The 19,684-nt window shown below is 40.5% G+C and overlaps 2 protein-coding genes across 8 annotated transcripts; one reads left to right on the top strand and one right to left on the bottom strand.

Annotated features, from left to right (window-relative positions):
- The first annotated feature begins 16 nt into the window (after positions 1-16).
- On the top strand, positions 17-5,400 carry REXO4 (REX4 homolog, 3'-5' exonuclease). The gene is made up of 8 exons (XM_074845860.1): positions 17-365; positions 674-1,032; positions 1,328-1,483; positions 1,700-1,893; positions 2,316-2,404; positions 2,985-3,059; positions 3,778-3,852; positions 4,591-5,400. The coding sequence occupies exons 1-8, from the start codon at positions 162-164 to the stop codon at positions 4,690-4,692; spliced, it is 1,254 nt and encodes a 417-aa protein (XP_074701961.1). The 5' UTR covers positions 17-161; the 3' UTR covers positions 4,693-5,400.
- Positions 5,168-19,664, bottom strand: STKLD1 (serine/threonine kinase like domain containing 1). Of its 7 annotated transcripts, none has more exons than XM_074845853.1 (19): positions 19,349-19,662; positions 18,815-18,910; positions 18,281-18,325; positions 16,906-16,980; positions 16,181-16,285; positions 15,901-15,971; positions 15,158-15,273; positions 14,560-14,672; positions 14,298-14,458; positions 13,713-13,843; positions 13,007-13,090; positions 11,536-11,652; positions 10,836-10,970; positions 9,789-9,917; positions 8,534-8,662; positions 7,488-7,616; positions 6,809-6,937; positions 6,404-6,483; positions 5,168-5,308 (listed from the first exon to the last, which is right to left on the bottom strand). In XM_074845853.1, exons 1-19 carry the CDS (start codon positions 19,361-19,363, stop codon positions 5,249-5,251), a joined length of 1,920 nt encoding a protein of 639 aa, XP_074701954.1. In that variant the 5' UTR covers positions 19,364-19,662; the 3' UTR covers positions 5,168-5,248. The 7 variants fall into 7 exon arrangements, with proteins under 7 accessions (XP_074701954.1, XP_074701953.1, XP_074701955.1 ...); XM_074845852.1 differs by having other exon boundaries at positions 6,809-6,946; positions 19,349-19,659; XM_074845854.1 differs by lacking the exon at positions 13,007-13,090 and having other exon boundaries at positions 6,809-6,946; positions 19,349-19,664.
- Positions 19,665-19,684: the final 20 nt, after the last annotated feature.

The following is a 19,684-nucleotide window of genomic DNA, read 5'->3' as shown; positions in this document are numbered from 1 at the left end:
GCAGGCCGCGGCCTCGCAGGCCCGGCAGGCCCCGCCGCCCGGAACCAAGGCGCGGGGCGGCGTTCCCCGCCGGGCCGGTGCGGCGCTGCGCTGCGCGGGCCCGGGCCCGGCGTGGCGGGGAGCGGTACCCCCGGCCCCGTTGGGTCTCGCTTCGGTCCCGCATGGCGAAGCAGAGCCCCGCCAAGCCCGAGGCGCCGGGGCCGAGCGCCGCGGCCCGCAGCGAGGGCGGGAGGAGGAGGAGGAGGAGGAGGAAGAGGAAAGTCGGGCACGGCCGCGGGGAAGCGGCGGAAGGCCCCGAGATGGCGGCGGCAGCCCCCCCCCGCAGCCCCGGGCAGTTCTCCTCCAACTGGAAGGCGCTGCAGGAGGTGAGGGGGGACCGGGGGGATGCGCAGCCGGAGCCAGCCCCCGGGGCTGTGGGACGGGGAGGCGGGCAGGGGCCGTGCTGTCGTTCGATGAAGGCAGCCCCACGTTGTATGTAGTAATTAAAAAACAAATAAATCTTCGTGTCAATAAATAAAGTGCGGCAGGCTGGTAATTCCCCTCGAGCCAGCTAGAGAGTGCAGGGCCACTTGGCACCGAGGCAGAACGGCAGGAGCTCTCCGGAAGGATGGCGGGGTCAGAAATGGGGGAGGTAGTCCTTTTTTCCTTTTTTTTTTTTTTTTTGTCGTTTTAGCTACTGAAACAAAAGGCAAATAGTTCCAAGGAGTGCCCCTCTACATGTCAAACATACACCAAAAAGAAGCATCCACTCAAAGCGGGAAAGAGCCAAGAAGTTCCAGCTATCAATGGGAACGGGAATGTGGTAAAGGCCAAATCCACAAATAAAATGGACAGTGGTTCTGCTAAAGACAGTCCTCCTTCAGCTAAGCCAAAATCCAAGAAGGTTGCAATGGATAAGAATGTAAATGGCACCAAAAGCGATGGAAAAAGCTGCAAAGAAAAAAAGAAAAATGGCAATATTTTAAAGGAGAAAGATGACATAAAACATAAGAGAAGGAAAGCTGAGGAACATGCGGAGCAGCAACCCAAAGAGTGAGTACTTCAGGCATCGTACATGTATGTGAATGTTTATTCTGCGAGGTGTACATAGGGAGCACAGAGCAGTACGGTCAAAACAGCTGCACTCTTCCAAACTAAATTTGGGGAGAAGTAAGACCCGTACTGCCCCTACTCCTCAGATGTAGCAACACACCTGCATAGGTGACAGTACTAGACTAATTCTGGAGCTAATTTCTTGTGAGTTAAAAAATAAACATGCTTTTTCTACACCATAAAGATGCAAGACTGCTTTAAGACTGTTAAATGTAATTAAATCTATTCTTACCAGGGCTGAAATCTGGTTTGATGACGTGGATCCAAAAGATATTGAAGCAGCAATAGGACCTGAAGCAGCAAAAATTGCTAGAAGAAATCTGGGACTTGAAACAGGCCAATCCAAACAGTCTGTGGAGCAGGTGCTGGTTAAAGAAAAAGCTTCTGAAGGGTGAGTGGCATTCCAGCGGGAAGGATGGCAGCAGAAGCATTGAGATTATCTTCTAATAACTGTGATTTGCAGGTGCACAGCGTAAGCTGACATCTCCCCGAGTCTGCTGACAGAAAAACTGCCAAGTTCTTCCTGTTCGTATCCACACACGAACCTTGTGAACTCCACTATGCGGTCCCTGTAAGAGGTGTCACCAAGCTGTCCTTTGTGTTTTAGGCTGACCCGAGCTGTAGCCATGGACTGCGAGATGGTGGGAGTGGGACCCAAGGGTGAAGACAGTATTGTGGCTCGTGTGTCCATCGTGAACCAGTTTGGAAAGTGCATTTATGACAAGTATGTCAAACCTACAGAAGAGGTGACTGACTACAGAACAGCTGTTAGTGGTATACGCCCTGAGAATATAAATACAGGTAGGAGGGTTTTTTCCCCACGGTGTTCTTTAAGGGGAGAGAATTTAACAGATCATCACAGCAGCCTCGTTGGCTGAGCCTGGATAAGTTTTAGACCAATTGTGGGAAATGGAAAACAAAATGTAGTCTGAATGCTTGGAAAAATTGTGGGAAGAAGTACTTTTTACAGAATGGTCACTAATGCCCTAGAAAAATTAACTCATGGATTATGGTATGGGAATAATAGTAAGTTTATTTCCTTTTAGTGCTGTGCTCCTTATGGAATTCTCTATGCTCTTCTAACAAGCGGAGAATTCAGTGTACTGTACAAACCTCTATAATTACAATCCCAAGGATACAATGGCCTCCACAAAAATGTGGTGTTTTAACTGTAGCTTGCTTATGCATCTAACAGAAAGTGTTTCATGGTGTGGTATTTTTAGGTGAAGATTTTAAAACAGTTCAGAAGGAGGTCGCTGACATCTTGAACGGAAGGATTTTAGTTGGACATGCTTTACGCAACGATCTAAAGGTACGTGGCTGCAGATTTGTTACTTTGAAGACAAGGCTCTAAAAATTTTAAGATTGATTAAATTTCTAATACATCTTTCTGGATCAGATGAACACACCTAAACTCTTAGAAACTACAGCTTTATCACTCTTATCTCCCGTTTCTTGCTATTTCATGCTGTACCAAGTATAGCCCTAGTCACTTGCCCACTGAAGTTCTTCAGCTTCCAAACTCTGTTGCTAATAGCACTGATCTGCTTATTAAAGAGCCAGGAAAGAAACAGAATGATGAAAAAACTGTTTGCGTGCTTGGCTTAGCCGCCAGAGCTCAGCAGTCTGGTCATCGGTACCAGAGACAGGTATCCTATGTCGTGCTGTACCAGCACTGCAGGTGGTGCCTCCAGCTTCAGTTCTGTTTCTCACACTGAGTAGAACTGTGGTTCTTGAATCCAGCCACTGTCTGGATGATCTTGGTCTTCTCCATCCATGGTTTTGAACTAGCTCTTATAACGGATGGAAGGAAAGAGCAGGAACTTGTACATTCAGCTATATAAATTTCCATGCAACAGCACACTTTGGACTGGAAATGTAATTTCTTCTAGGTCCTATTTCTCGATCATCCTCAGAAGAAGATACGCGACACACAAAGATACAAGCCTTTCAGGCAGAGAGTCAAGGTAAGAAAGGGATGGAGAGGTGCACCTCAGGTACCCAACTCCTGAGCTGCTGACTCCCAGCTGCCAGCTCGCTCCTACACTTGCCCCTGCCTGACCCAGCTCCTTCCTGCCTGCCTGAAACAGGGCTGCCTGCTTTTTGTCAGTTGAAAATACTAGTCTAGTTGAATGCTTACTTAGTGTTTGAAATACATCAATAAGTTACTTAGTTCAGTACAAGCATTACCAGTAATACCTATGCACAAGCTTCAGTGGCTCTCCCATTCTTTAGCACTTGCATGGTCTTCATAATGCTTTTCTGGATAGGAAAATAAGATGGTAGAATTCTACTTACAGTAAGGCTGATCTTCTTAATGGTATCATTTCCATAGGGATATAAAAAAAAAATAGATGGCTTCATGTTTCTGCTTAGACTGCAGGAGTAGAGGTTCAGATTATAGGGAGATATTTTAAGTTTCATAACTACATACTCAGGTTTTCTTTTCCACAACAAATCACCCCAAATATAAATCTTAGGGTTATGGTAATACACATAAAATCCTCTCAGTAGTGCATGCATAATTCTCATAATCCATGAATTATTCTTGACAGTTCACCAGCAGAAGCTGAGATGTGCTATATTTCATTGAGGAATACACTTCAACTAGTATTTTTATATGTATACACATATATATATTTCAATGAGTGTGAGACAGCATGATTCTATCTTTTCTGTTTCCAGAATGCACGGCCATCATTGAAACTGCTCTGTGAGAGACTGCTAAATGTTCAAGTGCAGACATCAGAGCACTGCTCGGTATGTACCTCATTAGAACATACATTCTTGGGTAGAGAACAAGGTACTACACATTAGCTCTAGGATCTGGGTTCAATCCAGAATGCTGTGGCTTCGTTCTAGCCTCTCGTGAAAGTGAGCAAGCTCTGCTCGGACACCAGCATGCAGTAAGATTGCCATCCAAGCTTGCTTACTGTTATGTGTCTCATACCACTTGGATTAATTCCTTATTTTTATAAACTTACTTTGCACAAGTCAACTGTATTTTGTTGAAATATTAATTCTTGTTATTTTAAGATCCGCGAGGAAAAAAGTAATTCTCAAGTATCGACTGCTTACCTTAAAGCAGCATTCTGCAACCTTGTACTATGGCAGGCTGGATAAAATAAGTGTGAGAGCCTACAACTGAATCTCAGCAGTTCCCTTCTCTCAGTGGCAGGAGGATGTAATAGAGGAATGAACTGAAAAAGCAGGACAAGTTGTGAGGGTATCTCAAAGATGCTGCATTGAGAATATTGTTTCATTATGGCTTTCCCAGTCATGATGAGAAGGAGAAGTGCGTAGCCTTGTGGTGGGCCATGCATTCTGAATACATCACCCCCTTCCACTAGTCACAGAACCTAAATCTAGAAAGAAATTATGAAACGTTACTTGAAAGGATGTATTAAAATGATGGAAGATTTAGCTACTTATTAACAATAATGTTCTTAAACTACGTCAGCTATGTTTCAGTAAGCCTCCTGTTCTGTTCTCTTTTAGATTCAGGATGCACAAGCAGCTATGAGACTGTACACCTTAGAGAAAAAGAAATGGGAAGCTGCTGTTAAGAACAAATCTAACAACAAAAATTGTAAAACTTGAGTGGTTTTTATCTGCAGCATTTGATGGTTTCATGTGACATTCCAGGGCAAATTTAGAGCTAACTCAGAACTGACAGCAGCTACTTCATAAAGACAGTAGTTCCTAACCTGGTAGGTGAACGCTGCCGTACAAGAACACTGCTGGGTGGTATCTATGCCTAAAGCCTCTACTGTATTTAAACAATACTTGTAACAAGTGTCTGCATTTGTGAAGTACTTCATCAGTTCAGTTTCTGCAAAGGAAATATACACTGAATAAGTTTAAAAAAAAAAGTGGGTTTAAATTATGATAGATGAAGGAAGAAACTGATATTGCTTTGCTGAAACTCCCAAGACTAAAATCTTTATTTCAAATATTTTAAAGTCTACAAAGAAAGCAAATTCTTAATTGCTGCTGTTAGTCTCACAGTTGTGGTACCTAAATTCACAGAACATATAACTGTTTATATATTATTAGTGACCTGGTATTAATCTCTCTGGTGAGAAAAATCCTTTAAAATATTTCTGGAGGATCCAGGCTTTTATATGTGAACCAGAAGTGTACAAGTCTTGTTCTTCTACAAAAAGTTTTTCTTCTGCAGTTTCAAAAGCGTTGCATCCACAAGAGTCATTATCTCCTGGAGAGAAATGTGAGAATTATCAAATACAAGATTACCTTGTTGCTTCACTTATTTTTATATTCCTTTATTAATAAAAACACTGTGTCTAACATAGGCCTTTAAAGTGAGTGTTTTCAACATATGGGGGGTCTGATTCTTCAAAATCCAAAGCAACTGTAATTACCAGACTGAATACTAATGCTGTGATAATCTAAATGGATACTGGAAAGTAGCAGGGAGTGGGTTTCAGAGATGTAGCAGCTGCACGTCACGCACTGTAGTGCCAGAACGGGAGTGTTCTGGTCTTGTCTGTGTCAACAGGGGACACAGGGAATAACAAATCACATTTACAACAGAAGAGGGAGCTTGCTTCTCTTTTGCAATTCTTCTTTCTGCACTCACTACCTTATAGCTGCAGTGTCCACTGGATTGGTGCAGGCAGTGCCTGCAGGAGACACTGGAGAACAAGTTTGCATGTTACTGTCTTTGAGACAAATTATGTAAGCAGGCTAAATGCATAACTAAAAAGAGCAAAGTTATAAGACTAACCAGTTCTACTGGCTTGATGAAAAAACTTGTAATTACTGTTTTTTTTGACAGCAAGCCATTGAAAAGGAAATACTAGTGTAACACATTAAATAGCTTGAATAACTTTGCTGTTTCTGGTGTTTCAACAGTTACGTTTCTTCAGTATGACTACTTGCTGGAATTTAATATAAGTTAAGTCTTCAGGCAAACTGTCACAAGGGTTTGTTTTGTTGTTCCGGGTATTTTTTAAAGATGTCACTTACAAAGCAAAAATAATGGGATGTAGTATGCTTTATTCCTGTAAGCTTTAGCCTGGTTTAGTATGAAGAATGTAGTAAATTAATGCAGTGCAATGTTGCAAGAGACCAGAACATAGTTTTAAAAAATTGCAGCATAAAGAAAAAAAACTTCCAACTACTTGTTTCCAGTAGTTAGAAATATTTTTACATTCACTCTTCACCCCATATACACAATTCTGTAAATTTCTGCACTATGTAATTCCAGCTATTTGAGAAAGATAAAATCCATAACCAGAAATAATATACGAAGCATCCACCCTTTATTATCACAGTGACTTCTACATACCATGCTAGACTGAAAACAGCATTTTATTTCAGACAGCAGATCTTCCATTTTCTGGCACAGCATATCCAGCACAACGTCATCTGTAATGCAAATGAACAGGGTAATTTATGGTTACAACTGCCAATAGTTTCAGCAGGAGCTAAAGGAGAGCAGAGAGAGGACAGAGCTACACAAAGAGAAGGCAAAATAAGATGAAGTTATAATGTTCTAACATCAGAGTGGCATTTAAAATTATTCAAGAACAAGTGGGATGAACTCAGTTCCAATTCATCCTTTCTCAGATACATAGTAAGTCTTCCCTGAGAGCAACCAACACATCCCCGAGCAGCTGCTGTTACAGTTTTCTTTACTATCTTTTGGGGTGGGGGAGAGGAAGAGACTCAACAAATAGCACCACCATCTCACCATACTGAACCATCTCGTTCACCAGCATACAGATAGTTTTCACCACTTCTGGATCATCAAAGTGAAGGTGGTAGGCATCTTTGATCAGGTTTATTCCACTGCCTTTGGAATCCATTATAAATCTCAAAGCTGCTATTTCTGAAAGGGAGACAAACACTGCTGGGCTAATTGGTAGCTGCAGACTGCTTTCCAATCCCCTGCTCCAGCTAGCAGCACACGTGTAATATTTTCCTAGGAAGTTGTGCCCATTATTTTCAGTCTTCCTAAAAGCTATTCTGAAGCATATTTGGGCAACAAGACGACAATTATATATGCAGCTGGTACTGTCGTGCCTGGCAGAAGTGGTATTTTAATGTTTATTGTTTTCACATTAATTGAGCTCTACCCTTTTACACAGTTGAAACAACTTCATTGTAAAATAAATAACAAAACACCCAAGTTACTAACAGATCAGATTGTGCTGATCTAATACTTCTCATACATGCATGCTGGGTCGGTGGGAAGAAAAAAAAAAATTGCACCTCCAGTTTCACTATTTCCTCTTCCAGCCCTGCAAGAAAAGATTAACTGAGGAGAGCAGATATCAATCCCAATCCCACTATGAACTCTTGAACTATACAGAAACATCCACTTCTGGGTAGATTTACAATTAATAAAAATAAGAATTGCTAAATGTTACCAGATAGCCTTAGAAGGCTTGCTAATGCCAGGCAGGCATTCTTCACCAGCACTGGTCTTCCCAGGTTCATCCTGAGCGCGTCCAGCAGAAGCGCTGTTGTGGGCTCATACTCATTTTCAGTTAAGCAACCTTTAAAACACACACACAAACCCCAAAACTTCAATATATACTCAAAAGCCTTTAAAACACTCATCAGCATTTCAAATTGTGCCTCCTGTTTCTGAAATGACTTTAATTACACGATAAAAGTTACAAAGAAAGCATGTGTGAAAACCTGTATTGCAGTAACAAAAGGCCTAAATCATGAGTTGATCCAGGGGTCTAGGAGAAATTTCTGATACATCTTCTATGTCAAGATTCTCTTTCATTTTCCAAACCAAAAGGAATGGCAAGTCCTGAATACTCGACCTATTCTGCTGGTGGGTTCTAAAACCAAGATTGCTTCGGGTGTTTTACTCAGCTCTTCCTAGGGGAACGACGGCATAAGCGCAGGGCAGTAGGTAAACATACAGCAATATTCTTGCACGAGGAAGAAATAAGACAGAGTAGGTAGCACTGCAAGGATGTGTTTCCATAATTAAAAATGCACATCATAATTAAAAAATAAAATACATATCTCTCATCTGAAATATTGTTCCCAATTTACAAAGCAAATGGCATAAAAACAAACCTCCCAGCCCCTGCTGCACAACACTAATGCTGTGTTCAAAGGAGTAACACAAATGGGATTCTTGGTTTTAAGAGATAAGCCAGAGTGCTCAGCACAACAAGGCTCTTGTAGCCGCCCCCCGTTACAGCACCCATCAGCAGTATCTAGTTATGTAATTGCTACAGCTCATCAAAAATAGCTTCATTAGAGAGTGATAGAGAGCAAGTGCATGAAGACTGGTTAAGAGAGGATGCAAGTTCCCAACTCTGCTGCCATCTGCAGAGCCTGCTAAGGCCAAGCAGCCTGTGTTTCAAGGATCACCACGGACAGACAGACAGACTCGTTTGGCATACTGGCCTTTCCGTGCACAGGGGACAAGGAGACTGGGAAAACACACCTTGGAGTGACAATGCCCATAGAGCCGAGCAAGCAGACTCTGTGACTGTTCCATTCTGGAGGTGCTCTTGCAGGACTGCAGAGGTAACAGGGACAGCACTTTTCAGCAACGCTCGGTCTACGTTTTTCTCTGAATTACCATAACAAAAAGAAAACGCATCAGAATTATTTAAACAAGTATTAATATCATCAGCACATTGTATGTAAAATTATATCAGTAAAACCTTACTGGGGGATGACATTGGAGCAATGCAACATTATTTTAGTATGAACAACAGCAGAGGGAAGGAATCTAAAATGTACAAAACCAAATCAAATTTTACAAGACTAATAAATGGCAATGTTTATTGCAGAAAGCTAAAATTCTCCAGGAACTAGGTTTCTTTGCCATTTAAATTATACATGGGGATCACAGCAAGAAACTTCCAAAAATAACCATCTTTTTGACAGAATACGGTCTGCAGGATGGATATTTAGCTGGTCACATAAATCAAATGGGTGGTTTGTTGCACAGGGGGAATAAAACACACCAAGTGCACATTCTGTGCTTTCAGCCTTCCTTGATGATTAGAACACCACACACCTATACAAGAACATGTCACAGAAACAAATCCCCTAAAAAAAATCCCAGCATGGTGTCGTAAGAAGGGGTCAGCTCAAGCAATCGCCCATGGCTCTCCAACACTGCGGGATGATGCTGGTTTAGTTCTAAGGTAATGGGAAGAGTACAGTTGCCACCTTGCCAATCACATTTATTTTGGAAAGGCAAGTCTCTAGGAGATGTCCAACTCAAGATTTAGCCCAGTGCTGCCAAGAGAAGTGTGATGCAAAAAATAAGATGCTATTAATTGCAAATGCTATTCTGATACTTAATCTAATATGCTGTTTGCACAGCACTCCCTCTGCTAAGAGCAGAACAAAACCATATGACTGACAAACCAGAAACTGCATGTACCCTCTCATTTCTGACAGTCTGTTCATAAGCCATATCTTGGCCCTAAAGAGTAAAAATTTGACTTTGAAAACTTATCACAAAAAGGGTTGCTAAAAAGTCTGCATTAGTTTTTAGTTTTCTCTCATTTAACTTTGGATCACTTAAAGTTATTCTAGTAGTGCTGTGGAGCCACCTCTCCAGAATGGGAGAAAGAAGAAAAACCCAGTCTCAGCAACAGAAATGTCTGAACTCAATTAGGCACAATACCTGCTGCCTTTCAGTCACATGAGTCTAGGCACAATACCTGCTGTGTTCTACTTACCACTCACAGCCAAGCTCCAGAGAATTCCACAGCAAGAGAAGCAGATCCGTTCATTATGAAGAAAATTTCTTAAAACTGACAGAAGGTCTGGAATTACTCCAACTTTCCTTAGATTCTCCGCAGCAACTTCTGAAAAACACAGAAAAAGAAATTCTATGAAATCTGGTATTTTTGTCCCACTCACTGTCCTCACAACAGACAGCACTACTAACCACGCAGTGATAAACCAGTAACATGATACCATCAGCTGGACAAAAGAAAGCAAGAGAACAGATCGAATTCTTCAACAAGATGCATTTAAACAGAGTTTAGCACAAGTGACCCTTTCAAATAGCTGTCTGGCCATCCTTTTCCCCTACACATCTGAAATTTACAGAGCAGAAAAGGAACTGAGAGGGTATAAATTACTATTTTTCAAATGTTTGCAATTTAGCAGTTGAAGCTACCTCAGCTTCAGAATTAGGAAACGCTGTATAAAAATAGTTTGGTCTTAGATGGTAAGTTTATTTGTACATGACACTTTGTACATTTTTTTTTTTTTAACTGTCCCCTTGCTGCTAAATCCTTCTGTAACCATTTATAAGAACAGTCTTTTGATGATGCTGAAGTGACACTGAAAACAAGTGAAAAATACTATAAATATTTAGCAATTACAATCTCTGGAGAAAAACCAAAGTAGAGAAATGAGGTAGAATGGTTTCAATTCAGCAAGGCACAGCCAAAAATAGAATTCAGGTTCTGTGCCCTCATTTTCCCAAGCACTACTATTTGCACAGTTTGTACTTGTTTCCAAAACAAGATGAAATACAGGACCACTCTAATAGATACAATTCTGTAAGTACCTGAAGCCTCAGCAGTGGATCTTATACTTTCAGAAGTGTTATCTTGCCAACATCTAGTCAATCTTAACACTATTACCACTAATAAACTAATACCTACAGACATCCACATCTCTCAGTGAAGTCATGAGTTCTGCATTATACCTTGGATTAGGTTACAGAAGTAGAAAAATAAGAATATTCCCCAAAAATGAACAAGGTGACCCACCACTGGCTGAAATCATCATCAATAACGTGCAGACCAATGAAAGTAACTCTTCATTTTCTGAGTGTTTTCTCACTGTGTCTAACAGAGAGCTGGCCACATTCTCATCCAGGGCCATCACCACATCCTGTTCTAGAGCTGTCAGAAGTAAACATTTGAACAGAACAAAGATTTCAGTGGCTTTGAATGAAGCCTGAACCCCCTGCTGTCAGCATAAGCAGAACATTCAATTAACAGCATTTCTTCACATAACATATCCAAGAGTTACTTTAAATTTTCTTTTTCTGAAACACAATTCTTACTATTTTCAAGCTTGTATCATTATCAGGTGTTATTAGGGTAAACTGCTGAGAAAGTGACAGCAGGGGCCACACATGAGACCAAAAAACACTTTTATGGTTTGAAATTCAAATATCTGAACACTGAGGGTCTCTGTGTACTCTAGTAACTCTCTACATAACGCGAAAACAAACTTGGTAGCCTAAGACCAGTAGCCTGTATTTAAAACTAACACAGAACTCATGCATGCCAGTCCTGAAGAAAGTCCATGAGAATCTTCCTAAAGCTGGTTAAATTCCTCTATTACTTTAAATTTATCCCCTAAAATCATTACTGAAGCCTTTTCAAACCTTATCTGCTACATCTAACTTTACAAGAGATAGGCTGTATTACCCAGCGTAAATTGGAAGTCTCGTAACTGTACCTTGACTAAGAATTTCAAGCAATAAACTGCAACCATCTACTTGTAACTTGAGAGAATCTACGTGAGTCTTCATGGCAAAAGTGATCGATTCTGTGAACGTTAGCAGATAGGGCAAGGCTGTGGGGAAAAGGAATTATTTGAAACAACATTCAGTTACACAGCTGAGAACGCTCAGTGGGTATCTATACTCCAAAACACAAGAGTTCTAGTTTCAAATAAATTTGAGTCCCTATGGACAATGTGATACAGCAGAACAACATTCTTGAATCAAAGAAAACAAAATGCAAGTATAGATGGAACAATAAAGAGCGAATTTTGTAGTCCCTATGGGAAATGTCTCTTATTAAAGACAGCTGCAAGGCTATGCAAGCTAAGTGTAGCCAGTATGCTCCTCATTAAGTCACACTGGCATTGTTCACTGGTCATGCAGCAAGTTGCAGGGTAAAACATTGTGCATGAGCCCAAACCCATGGTTTTCAGAACCTGTGGAGGACAGTACTTCACTGGGTCTCCTAGTTCTAGGAAGACTCTGAGCTTTTGGAATAGTTAATACAGCTATTCAGTGTATCCACAAATATATGATAAAATGTTGAGGAAAAACGGGATGGTTTTTAGGGATCCATTTTGAGCACCTTCAAAGATGTGAGCATCAGTGATGGTAAGCCATGGTACAGAAGTGCCAAACAAGTCAGTCAGATGTCTGCACAGCCTTGTGTTGCTGTCAGTAGGATTGAATGAGAATCACAAAGATCCACTCATTTTGTTATTTATAACCAAAGCCTGTTGTATGACTAAATAAAGATTTCTTCACTAAGAGTTGAAGATATAGGTAACTCAGGAAAAAAAAAGAAATTATTCTTTCTCCTTATCAATTAGATATCAACACCCCTGTGTTTTAACATCATAAGCCAATGCCAGCATAAAAATGCTATCACTGTCAAATGACAGTGCATTTTATAAGTGAGTTAACATGGTGCTTTGAAAAATATTAATCTTGATCTGAAAGATTAATCTGAAAAATGTGCAGATGCTGGGAGAAAACATAGAGTCTTCACTCACACAGCTTTACTAGACACACAGAAACTAGACATGTGTAGCTTCCTTTTGCTCTGTCAGTCTTATAGCCCTAGGCATTAGCCCCAAGTTGCACCAACACGGATATGAATTACCTTCCTCAAATGTCAATTTGCCAATTCACCTTAGTTGACAATTAAAATATCACTAAGTTGTTTTTTTTCCTGTGCCCATTTTTCTTATCCTGTAAAACACCTCTGCTGTTCAACAAGAGCATTTCCAAAACAAGTACCAACACAATCACATCAAGTAGTGGCCTATTCCAGTACATGCCAAAAAACAGAAATAGGAAGAGAGCAATTTCATGCTCATTTATTGTCATAAGAAATTTCTTCCTCTTCCTATTATTTCAAAATGTAAGGGAAGAGCAGAATAAATAAACAAAATAGTGACATACCACTTTTATCTCTTACAAAGCTGGCAAGGTGCTGAATGGCTTCAGCCTGTACTTCTTCTACATCCCAGAAAGCCCGCATGTATTCTACATAAAACAAGAAAATTCTCCTAACCATCTGATACAAACACTTATAAAAAACACTCACATTTTCTCTATTTTGTGCAAGATGTGAATTCATATAAATTAATGTAATTTGTGATTGTTGAAAAGAGAAAAACTTTTCCCCTAATGCATCAAACATTTAAATATTAAAGTGTTATGATTCACTGCCATAATCTTCGTATTCAGCATTACATATTTTGGGGACTTGCTGGAGTATTAAATCAGAACAAGGTTAGGGGCTTTACATGCATTATTCCAACAGCCTTTTCAGATTAATATCTTCCTTACTTAGAAGGAAAATAATGGAGCAGATCCTTTGTTGGCATAAATTGGCAAACATGTTAGAATACAGACAAAATAAGCAGGGGTTGCCAATTTTCTGAAGAATGACCCATTTAACTTGTGTGGTAGGTATGGCTGGTAATCTCAGGAGGTTGGAGGAAAGGCTGTAGAGTGATCCTTTCTCCAAATAGCATCCCATTTTATTTCAAGTAAAATGAATGTCCAATATTTCATTTTCAAGTAGAATATATGCTGTCTGGAAAACACATGGGTTTATTTCCTATGAAAATCACTATTACATTAATCTTATTTTCCTTATTACCTAGAACACTTTCGATTCCTCCTTCAAGGAGCACATCTGTTATTTTGGGAGGCAAAGACTTTTTCAGATTTACTAAAGAGACACCAGCAATACTCAGGCATTCCCTAATAAATGGAACATCAGTCAGATCCCTAGAATTACGAGAAACAAAAGCAGTACAATAAGTCAGAATGGGTAAATTACAAAAGAATTCTACAGGCTTTGATTCATTTTGATATCAAAAAGCTAATGATACTACTTTGAAGACTGGATTATTTTTGACAGAACTTACACAATTTACTTCAAACAGCTGATGAAAGAGCTCACATGAAGCCTAAGCATGGCTTGCTCAAAGTTAATGGCTTGTAAAATTGTGTATAACATGATTTTATAATATAACTCTTCAAAAAAGGACACCTACACACATCAGAATGCCCACTTCTGAATGAACACCGTCTTTGACATTTTAATAACTCAATTTGTCGAGGCAGTAAGATCAGTAACCTTGACTCAATCTCTTTCAAACAGTAGCTAACATTCCCATCTTTGTGAAGGCAGGTGGGGCTTAGGACAAAAAATAATAAAGGGAAAGCATCCAGAACTCACTTTGCTGTGGGCCTCATGCTGGGCTGAATCTGTAGCATCACAAATAAAATTGGAAATAAAGGCAAAGAGCTGTTATCTCCATTTTGCATTAGTGTCAGAACTCCCTCAAGACAGCTGGTATCCTGTCTAATATCCTGCAGTAATGAAGTTATCTCCTCGGCCTGTAAAGAGTACAGTATCAGAAGAGCTTTCACACACTCGTTTACAGATATCCTGGTGGGCCCGTGACGTTCTAAATCTATAATGAGGCATTATTACATACATTGAGAACAAAGCAGGTCATCATGTCAAGTAGAATACAACCTAGAGACCAGATGTCAGACTTGTCAGTAAAAGAAAAGTCCACTGTTTCTGGAGCCATCCAAGACTTGCTGTCTGTTGAAATAAGAATCATATGGTAGTGGTGCTGACATTGTACTATACAGAGGTTTGCTTGCACATGCATGAACTGCAGGCAATTGTTTTATGTCTAAAAATAATTTAGAGATATTCTGCAGAGATTAGACATTTTTTACTGTTGATATGCCACAAAAGACTAAGAAACACACTATAACTAATGAACAATTTTCTAAGATGTTACTGCGTATGTATCAAGCTAAAAAGGATTCCAACTGTATCTGTTGCAGGGTTACAAGACTCAGACATATCTATAGTTTTCAATTATGAACCCAATTAATGCTGCAGGCAACCGCCTATGAATATCCTAGTCATACTTTAGAAGACAAATAGTATAATGCGGAGAAGGAGGAGGGAAGATAAATTTTTTTCTCTTTGGCTGATTTTTCTCTGAAGACTAAAAATATCTACCATAACTGAATCTTGAAAAAAAGATATTTAAAAAAAGTAAAACAAATATCTACTTTCTTCCACTCTTATTTTCCATTTCATCTCATCTGTCATAAGTGTTTCTGTACTGAAGTCGCTAAGCATGAAGGATGCTTCACCAGTCACAAGTATGTTTGATGGCTTGAGATTTCTGCAACATAAATATTTTCTGTCAGCTTGTGAAATTGGAGTCTAATGATATATAAATACAGGTTCCTGGCATCTTTACACATCAGAAGGTTTGGGGTTTTTTGGGGGAGGGAAGGTGGGGTGGTGGTGAGAAGTTTGGGGGATTTTTGTGTTTTTTGTTTTGGTTTTTTTGGGTATTTAAATATACAAGTGATAATCAACTGAAATACAATGATTTTCTTCTTTTACTGTGAATTGTGACTGTGACACAAATATATCTGAACATGGAATGCAACAGTTGTCTCTTACTTTAGATACATAAAGTATACCTTGTCCATCACAGCCTCCAAAATATAAGAATTAACAGATCATCAATATTCTAATATTAAAATTAATAATAGAATTTTAGCACCTTCAGAAAACAAACAGAGTGAACACTTTGCTCAGATGGATAATTCTAGACAAAACTCAAGAAATAGATGACTTCAGAAGTCACAGAAAACTAATCTATATATGAAGAAGTCCAGAATTTCTACCTCCTACTCCCCCTTTTGGAACAGTAAAATTCACTGTCTCTGAGCAGCCGTGCTGAACCAACAGTCACTGCAAAGAGCAATGACCTATCAAACAGAACAAGATTTCTACTCACCTGTGGAAAATATTTTGTTTGTGTATATACAACAAAGCATCCACCATCTGTCCCAGGAACTTCAGAACTACCTATTGAGGGGAATATACACGAAAGTGTAACATAAGCAGAATAACTTCCAAACCTCTTTTGGAAGACAGCTTCCAAATCCACCCTTCAGCAAAACACTGCGCTTTCAAGATTTTAGGGAGGACTTTGAGAAAGAGGGAGTACAGAGGGAGAAATATAAAAACACTGAGACTCTGACAGTTCAACCAGATGCCTCCTCTGTACTTTTTACCATATCTGTTATTTTTTCTGACTTCTGCCTTTTTTCCTTGATTACAGATGAAAGATCTCTTTGGCCTGAGTGCTGCATTACCAGACAAACGAACAGAGATGATATCTGTAATAAAACATTACACCAAAATTGTCTAATTGTTTGCAGGTAATAGCATATCCAGCAAGAAAAATAAAACCGAGTACTTTGCCAAACTGGTGGGTATCATGTTCACCAATACCAAGGTGTTCTGAGATGATTAAACTCTCAGAGGAGACAATATTTACTGTCTTTTATTAAAAATATGGAATGTTTGTTGGTTTTTTTTTTTTTAAATATTATCAAGCATCTTATCTGAAGCCATATGGGACAATTCAAGTCAAATATACATCCATAAAACCAACACAAATTTTGGCTGAGCACTGAATAAGATCTATAAATAAGTCAGAGCTTTCAGCTTCCTATAGTCTCCTACAAATGCAGGCAGGAAAAATCAGTATTGCACACTGATCCACATCAGAATCTGTGAGTCAGCATGCACTACTGCTATGTTATGGACTCCAATCCATGTATCTTCACAGCTTTTCAGCATGTTTACTCAGAAGTTAAAAAAAGCAGGCTTGTTTCAAATCAAGTAACCTTTTTTTAGCATCTCACACCAATGACCCCAAATTTAAACTGCAAAAATGCTTACATGCCTACGTTAACCATGTGTTCCAGTTTAACCAATCCTACTTCATTCTCACCTCATTATCCCAAGTCACAAAAAATTCCTTGTAAGCACAGACGTTGGAATGATGAAGTTTTAGCAAATCCATTGCCTGCATAGAATAAAAAAAAATACTGAGAGTACTTTCTAAAGCTACACAGTCCTTCCCATTAACCGACCTTACATAATATCCTAAACCAGTTCCTGACTTGTTCACATTGTGTCTGATCAAATTCTTTCAATGTGCAAGCTCTGTTACATATTTGTGTGCAAAAGTGTCAAGTTAAGGAAGATATTTCACTAAGACTGTAATCAATGTAATGCTGTAACAGCCTTGTGAGATTCAAGGAAAGAAACTGATCCTTAGGGAGATATGTAAACAACACCATTCAGTTCCTAGCATCCAAACCTGAAAACACATTTTAGAATACGAAAGACGATTTTTCTAGCATAGCCATTATCTCCAGTAAACCTTAATGCAAGCTTCAACCTCAGAAAATATGATGACACTAGTGAGATGCTTATCTCCTTGAAGCTGGTTTCCATGTAGGGCTCTAACAATTACCAGTTACTTCAGCAATTTGCTGATGATGTGAAAGATAAAAAGAATTCAACTTACTCTTCTATAGTTGTGTTTGTGACTGTGCAGACACAACAGAAAAACTAAGAAGAGCCACGCTCCCAGCTGGCACAATCACATTTATTTCAATAGAAACGTACATCAGCAGAAAAACTGGATCAAACTTTATCAGTAAAGCCAGTCTTGGTACATAAAGAGGTCACCTCTCTTCAGTGGAATGAAGCATCTGTACAGAGACGTGTTCTCACTCATTTACAACTGCAGACATCACGTATACTGGACACTGGGAGACTAATCCATCATGTGCTACTTCACATATTTTGTTGAAACAAATTTTGGTATTTTAATAGCATTTCTGATGTTGCTTCTTACTCAAGGGATTGAAACAAGTTTGCACAAAAAAAGTACCACAAAGGAAGAAAACCTGTCAAACCACTCACATAAAAAATGTCCAATTGAGAAATGAACATATAATGAAATAAGTTAACTAGAAATTGAGTTATTAATAATAAGCAGTAAACAGACCAAGAGTCTCCTTCAGCTTAAAGGCCAAAAGGATGAGCTTTGCTCTTTGGCACAAAACAAATATAAACTCTGAAAAAGAACTATCTGCTGAGAACAGCTGTCCATTTGAATCTACATATTCAAATATAAGAACAATTAATACTAAATCCTGGCCTGAGCTCAAGCAGAGGGCAGGGAGAACACCCCTCAGATTGTCCTGATTTACATCTTGACTATTTACTTAGTTAATCCTTGTAGAGAAAAGACTTTGTTCTGTTAAGACTTTGGTCTTTGTAAGTGAACTAGTAAAGAGAAACTGCACTGATACCTCCTTCAAGGCCTCATTTGCTTTCTTTTCTTCAATGCATTCAACCTGCATCAAACAGAAGACAAGAATGAGATTGTAATACAGAGACAGACAGACTTTGAGCTGGAACAATCTTGCCAAGATGACTGGAACTGCAAATTGTGTATGAATTGGCATAAATTTTCAATGATAGCTCCAATCTCCAACATTTGGAGCAGTCTTGTTGTTGGGAGATGGCCAGAAACAGAGCTTTAAATGAGTCCACAACAGGTAGCCAGTCCTTTCCCTGCACTGTCAATGTAGCAGTAAGCTAAGGTGAAAACACACTGGATGGACCTAAACAGGCTGCTCCCCTTTCTCCACTTTTATTCTTAATATTCCAGTAAACTGATCTGAATCTTCAGATTTCCAAAACCACAGCACAGTAAGATGTAAGCCTACTGTTACCCAGTGGTCAAGCTGCCTAACACACTTGTCTCTGTTAGTGCCAAAAGGGCCCATGGAGATGGCAAACATGCCAACGAACTCTTGTTTTCCTAGCAACCACCTTCTCACCTGCTTTATTACATATTTCTTCTCCACACCCTTTTCTGTTTTCAATTCAGCTACCAGCATGGTGCCCAGGGCCCCAGGCTCGAGCTGTTCCAGCACCTACGGGGCAGAGGAGAGATGCAAATACACTTACTCAGCCACAACCAAGGCAGAGAGCCCCTTCAAACCACTTGCCCTGAGGCACCCTCTGCACAGCGCACACCTCCAGTTCCCCGAGGCAGGGCCACAGGGCCCCCCATCCACACCCCAACTCCCAAGAGGCGACAGGCCTTTCCCTCTCCTCCAGGACGTTCCCCTTCACCTCACCTCCCCCCTGCTGAGCAGAACACCCCCATCTCCCCAGGGCCACCCACACCCTAATGCTTCCCTTACTGGGACCACATACGCCCCTTCCTCAGGGCCACCCCCTCCCCATAGCCATGTACTAGCCCCAGGGGTGCCTACACCCCCTCCCCAGGACCCTTACACCCCAGCACCCTCCACAAAGATGCGGCTGCCCCCTTCCCGCCTAGCAGGGTCTGGCTCTTGGCGCAGCACCTCATATTTCTCCATGGCGGGACAGGGCCCGGCCTCCCGCTGAGGCAGGACGGGCGGTGGGTGCGGAAGGACCCCCAGGCCCAGGGCGGCCCCTCAACCGTCGGTAGTGGGTACCCAGTAGGGTAGGGAGGCACAGGAGCACTTCTCTTTTCCCTCAAGCGCTTTTAGCTAAAAAAAAAAAAAAAAAAAAAAACCAAAACCAAAAAACCACCGGCGAAGGGCCAGTCCCAGCCGCGCGCAGCCCCTCAGCCCCGTTTCCTCAGGGGGCGGAGCGGTCCCTTTAAGGGGCGGGGCGGAGGGGCGGGCCCGCCACGCCCACCCGGGGTCACCGCCCCG

This window comes from Strix aluco, chromosome 20, assembly GCF_031877795.1.
Source record: "Strix aluco isolate bStrAlu1 chromosome 20, bStrAlu1.hap1, whole genome shotgun sequence".
NCBI lineage: Eukaryota > Metazoa > Chordata > Aves > Strigiformes > Strigidae > Strix > Strix aluco.
Note: the sequence above shows the minus strand (reverse complement) of the source record. Positions and strands in the feature narration are given on the sequence as shown.